This window comes from Corvus brachyrhynchos, unplaced genomic scaffold (assembly GCF_000691975.1).
Source record: "Corvus brachyrhynchos isolate BGI_N302 unplaced genomic scaffold, ASM69197v1 scaffold4, whole genome shotgun sequence".
NCBI classification, from domain to species: Eukaryota; Metazoa; Chordata; class Aves; order Passeriformes; family Corvidae; genus Corvus; species Corvus brachyrhynchos.
In genome coordinates, this window is record NW_008237878.1 from 1,361,571 (window position 1) to 1,367,327 (window position 5,757).

Consider the following 5,757-nt stretch of genomic DNA (forward strand, 5'->3'; position numbering starts at 1 on the left):
CACCGGCACCCCCCTCCCCCCGCCCCGTCCGTGTCTGTTTGTCTTTCCAGCCCACTCATCGCCGGCCAGTCATGGGGTGTTGACTCTGCGCATTCCTTCCCAGCCGAGCCCGCCGCCGCCGGTCATTACGCGGGGCTGACGCGGCTGTCCCACTCCGGGGCCGCTCAGCTGGGCTCCAGCTGCTGATAAATTCGGGGACTTTGAGGAGGTGGGAGAGGTCACCCTTGGCGACCGGCCCCGCTTGGGAACGGAGGTGTGGATTAATGCCGGTCCTGATTTGGGGATAAAGGCATCAAGGTCTGCCCAGGTCTCGGCTCTCCCCAAGGCAGCACCAGGACTCAGCCTGAGCCCACCAGCCACCATGGCATCGGTGTGGTCCTGCCGGGTCCTCCTGCTGCTCCTGCCTGCCCTGGCCCATGCTGGGGGGCCCGGTCCTGTCCTCGTCAACCGCCCCTTTGTCACCATCTGGAACATCCCCACCGAGAACTGTGCCAAGAAGTACAACGTCACCCTCAACCTGGAGGTCTTTGATGTGTTGGCCAATGACCATCAGTCCTTCACTGGGCAGGACATCACTCTCTTCTACAGCAACAAGATCGGTCTCTTCCCCTACTACACATCTGATGGGGTGCCAGTGAACGGGGGGCTCCCCCAAAATGCCAGCCTGGAGACTCACATCCACCAGGCCACCCAGGACATCAAGGTGACCCTGCCCAACCCTGACTATGGTGGGCTGGCTGTCATCGACTGGGAGAAGTGGCGCCCACTGTGGATCCGCAACTGGGACTCCATGGAGATCTACCAGCAGAAGTCAGAGGAGCTGGTGCAGCAGCAGCACCCACAGTGGCCTCCCAAGGAGGTGGAGGAGATGGCCAAGCAGCAGTTTGAGGAGAGTGCCCGCGATTTCATGAACAAGACCTTGTGGCTGGGTGAGAGCCTCCATCCCAGTGCCTACTGGGGTTTCTATGGTTTCCCTGACTGCTACAACAATGACTTTGATAGCCTGCCCTACAATGGGACATGCCCAGAGGTGGAGCAGCAGAGGAACAAGAATCTGTTGTGGCTCTGGAAGAGCAGCCGGGTGCTCTACCCCAGCATCTACCTGCCCCTCTGCCTCAATGGCACCAACAAGGTGCTCGCCTACGTCCGGCACCGCGTGGCCGAGGCTTTCGCTGTCCAGCGTGGAATCCTTGACAGTGGCATCCCCGTCCTGCCCTACTCCCAGATCGCCTTCGAGCGCACCGTGGACTTCCTTTCCCAGGTGATGGGGATGTGGGGATAGGGGGCACCTCTTGGGCTGATGGGTTGGCACTGGGGAGTCTTTAGCTCTGCTGGGGCTGTGTGGGGGCTTTAGGCTCTGCTGACTTCTCCTCTCCCCGAGGGTGCAGGAGGACTTGATGAACACCATCGGAGAGAGCGCGGCTCAGGGCGCTGCTGGCATCATCCTCTGGGGCAGCCTGGACTACAGCACCTCCAAGGTGAGTGCAGAGGGTGGCACCAGGTCCCTGCCAGCTGGGACCCCCTGTTCCTCAGCTGTGCAGGGCTGTGACACCAAACGCCACTGCAGGAGATCTGCCTGAGGCTGAAGGACTACGTGGAGGGGCCCTTGGGCCACTACATCGTCAATGTGACGGCCAGCGCTGACCTGTGCAGCCAGACCCTGTGCTCCGGCCAGGGCCGCTGCGTGCGCCAGGGCAACCAGCAGGGCTACCTCCACCTCGACCCCTCCCGCTTCACCATCGACCTGCACTCTGGCAAGCCCTGGCTGGTGGTTCAGAGCCTGGAGCCTGGGGAGGACATCTCCAAACTGGCCAAGGAGTTCAGCTGCCAGTGCTACGACAAGTGGCAGGGACCCCGCTGTGACACCCTGGGCTTTGCCAAGTGACCCCTCCCACAATCCTCGCACTGTGGGAACACTGGGGCAGATGGGGTGACACTACCTCAGCACCCTCGCCATGGGGTTGAGAACCTGGCTGTGGGGCTGTTAATAAAACCAGAAAGCACCAGCAAGCATCTCCTTGTCTTCTGATGCAACATGTTTTGGGGTGGGAGGGTCCTCCTGCAACACCACTGGTGCCCTGTGATGCTGCCAAGGGCTGTCCTTTGGTCTGGGGATGTAATGCCTCAGAGAAACCACAAGAAAAAAAGAAAATTCTTGGGAAAAGACATAGGAAGAGGGATGATGGGGAAGGAGGATGAGAAAAGGGGGAATGATGGGGAATGGCCAAAGAGTGGAGCCAAAGGGGATGAAAAGATGTGCCTGTGTGGTTGCAGTTGAGGGAGTGTGTTCTCCAACGCCTCACTGTGCACAGAGGAGTGGAGTGAAACCAGTGCCCTCACTTTGATTTTCCCTGGATAACCACATGCAAAGCAGTTCAGCCCTCAAATGATAAGCAAAAGCACTGATCTCTGTAACCCAGACCACAGACTTAACCATACCTGTTTCAAAGCAGTTGAGAGAAGGCATGAAACTCCGGCCCAGCCAAGATAAAAATGTTGGCATCTTCATCTGGATGTTCATCTTGGGGTGGGGGAATCACATGCTCAGTTCTCTGATTTTAGGCCCTAATTCAGGTAATCTCTCCTTGTTGGGACTGCACTGCATGGCACTGTGTGTGTTCTGGGGACTTACAAAGCTGTACCCTTAATTTTTAAGCTGGTTAACGTAAATCACTGCGGAGTTACTACATTTCTTATGTTCACTTCTTATTATTACATTGAGGAGGATCTGAGAATATACCACTGGAGACATAATTAGGCCTTTGGATTCCCTAGTCACAGCTTTCAGAAACATACACTATTATTACCAAGCTCTTTGAGAAGCTGGGGGCCCCTGAAAAAATTAGTCATAATTGGATTTTGGCCCAGAATTAACAGTTTTATCTAATTCTTACAGAGATATCTTGGTAAATGTTGTATGCAAATGTTGGAAACAATATTATCTTTGTATTTTTTGTATGTGAAATGTGATTTAACTTAAATGAACACTCAAACACACTCCTCCCAAGCTACAGGGAATCTGATATTTGCTCTGTATTAAATGCTGAAATTGAAAGCAAAGTTCACCTTGCTATTCACACAGAGAAAATTACCATGAATTTCAAGTCCTCCTTATGCCTGGAAGGGATCAGAGCTGTGTGCTTGTAACTGCAGGTAATTTAATATGCTTCAAGTGTTCAGCTGCTGGTGCCTAACTCGGGGCTGGTCTGAGGTTCTCCTGGACAGTATTATCTCAATCCATTAACTGAACTAAGCATTGAGGTGGGCATCAGGAAAGAGACATTTCCTCAGGAGTTGCAGAGGCTCTGGCACTGTCAGAAGCCACAGAAGCCCTGCAGAAACCCTGTCTCCAGGTGTGGGTTTGTGGCTTTTCTTAAAGAAAAATGAGGCTGGGAAGTGACAGACTTCCCTTATTTCTTGAAGCAGCTCCTTTTCTTGTCGTTGAAATAATGCAAACTTGGGCATGAATGCAGTTTGCCACTTTCAAATAAGAGCTTTGAATGTGTAAGAGGATTTGCTTTATTCATCCTACTTATTGTAGCTCTTCTTCTGTCCTTGCCTCTCATACTGTACCTAAAGACACCCAAGACACTGGATTTCATGTAATTTAGCTTGTCTTACTCCAGACTCTGAGGAATAGAGACTAGAAAGACACTGCATGTGGTGCCAGCAGACAATTTGGAAGTACTGAACATCTGCTGGGTTGTTTTTTCCCGGTCTGAAAACCCGTACATGTGCAGAGCTGTGCAGACCCAGCGCGGTGCCGGAGCCAGCCCACGCTCGGCAGGAGTGAGCTGGAGAGGAGCCAGCAGTAATCCAGGCATGGGCCTTTGTGTGGGTCACATTTCTGGCTGCTCTACAGCTCTCGAGTGGGATGTGCTCATGGTGTTGTCACTGCAGCTCCTGTTTGCCGTGCTCAGAATGACTGAGGAACCTGTTCTGTGCAGAGCTTGCTCGTCCATTGCCTTACAGGTTTTACACTAAATCAATTTCTAGAGAAATGCTCCAAGAAATGAGGGAAGTCTGTCACTTAGAGCTGTCCTTACATTGCCAAGTTTTTCATTTCAATGACTCACTATTTTTTATCTAGGATGCTTAAGCCTTGTATCTCCAAAAATAATCCTAAGTATTTACCATGGTTAACTATCCCAAACAGAGACAATTGAACTGCTGAATGATCTGAAGATAGAAAGATTATTTTACAATCTAGAATGAAGTTGGTTGTAGTGAGGAGCCTTTACAAGCTTTGATATAATCAGGACATAAGTAGTTCAGCTGAAGGGTAAGGTGTAGATTAAGTCTTGCATTAAAAACAGATTGAAGGGAGCCCTTCCAAGCAACTCACAGGTTTTTCAGATACAAGCAGGAAATTAGTGGCCTGTTATTTACCTAATAAGAAAAGTTCTCATCTGCCTTGTTCTCTGACTAAAATACTCAGAATTGGTATAGAAATCAGTTAAGTCAGACATTAAGACATTGTTTTCAGTTTTGTCTTGCATTAACAGCCCACACCTATGGTTAGATGAGCAAGGGGGTGATAGCATTTTGAGATCCCAGTTGTTTTAGGACCCCACTAGCTATCATTTGCTGATGCATTTCACTTCATCCAAACATCTGGACAGAAGCCATAAAACCAAAGCCAGGAGTATGTGAAGCAGGTCCTTCCAAACCACTTCTTCTGCAGAGCTTCTGCTGAGCTTCTCCTGATATACAAGTACAAGCCTCTTTTGGAAGAAATAAATCCTTCCCAAAAGCAGATCGTGGCAAGTGTATGGCTTGAAATTAAAGAGACGGCAAGTGGATCTTTAAAATGCCTTTTATTCCACTCACATTGCAGTGGAGGCTTGTGGTACGCAGGGCTGGTCACTCAGCTCAGGTCGCTTTGTGGGCGTGCAAACACATGGCAGCACGAAGGGAGAGAGGAGGGCTGGGTGCTCTGCCAGCCCGGGGCAGGTTTTGGTCGCTCTGTTCAGCTGCAGTTGCAGAAAGCCCCCCGAACTCCCAAACACACCCTGCTCTGCTGTGCCCAAAGCTGGGTGAGCAGCTCACCCAGCAGTAGCAGCTAAGAGGACTCAGAGATACCTCAGAGAAACATGAGACCAGGAGAAGGAGGAGGAAGAGGCAGCAGCACAGAAACTGCCTCCAGTGACATTTGAGCCTGGGAGCAGCTTGAGGTGCTACCCAGAGCAGCTGAGTTTCATTGGCTTTGAGTAAAGCAAAGCCCCCATACGCCAATAGCATTGAGGGTAGGCTTCACCGCTTTCCTGTTAATGCTTTTAACTAAAACTTGCCACTCCTTTTCCACGTGCAATGTCAAAGCTCACTTCTGATTACTGTTTCAAAAGTGAAACATCAGCTCCTACAGAAATAATTTCCAAAGCTTGAATACAAGACTCTGTATCCCAACCCTCCTCAGTGTCACTCAGAGCAGCACTGACTTGAACACGAAATTTTCAAGCTACCAGTTACCTAAACTGAAAGTGATTCTTCCTTACAGTATCTTTGTATCTCTGTTTTGTGTTTGAAAATTACCCACTCCAGACCTTTTCCCTTGCTCAGGCATTTCTAGAAAAGATCTGAAAATATTTATAAAAAACAAAGCGTATTTAAGAAAGATCTAAGTGTTCTTCAGGGGCCACAGACTCTGCTACTGCCCTGGATTTAACATCCCTCGTTTCCGAGAACCAGCAGGAATATCAGCCTTCATTCCTCTGACTCATCAGACTGCAATTTCAGAAGTTACTTGAAAAAAAAAAA

The 5,757-nt window shown here is 50.2% G+C and overlaps 1 protein-coding gene across 1 annotated transcript; it reads left to right on the forward strand.

Annotated features, from left to right (window-relative positions):
* The first annotated feature begins 6 nt into the window (after positions 1-6).
* On the forward strand, positions 7-2,013 carry HYAL1 (hyaluronoglucosaminidase 1). Its single transcript, XM_008632298.2, has 3 exons — positions 7-1,261; positions 1,389-1,478; positions 1,568-2,013. Exons 1-3 carry the CDS (start codon positions 362-364, stop codon positions 1,883-1,885), a joined length of 1,308 nt encoding a protein of 435 aa, XP_008630520.1. The 5' UTR covers positions 7-361; the 3' UTR covers positions 1,886-2,013.
* The last annotated feature ends 3,744 nt before the right edge of the window (positions 2,014-5,757 follow it).

What these genes read in the sequence shown, in the direction of transcription:
- HYAL1 (XM_008632298.2), top strand. Translation starts at nt 362, where the DNA reads ATGGCATCGGTGTGGTCCTGCCGGGTCCTCCTGCTGCTCCTGCCTGCC. An exon ending in CCGTGGACTTCCTTTCCCAG is followed by an intron (nt 1,262 to 1,388) that starts GTGATGGGGATG and finishes CCGAGGGTGCAG; the next exon opens with GAGGACTTGATGAACACCAT. An exon ending in TGGACTACAGCACCTCCAAG is followed by an intron (nt 1,479 to 1,567) that starts GTGAGTGCAGAG and finishes ACGCCACTGCAG; the next exon opens with GAGATCTGCCTGAGGCTGAA.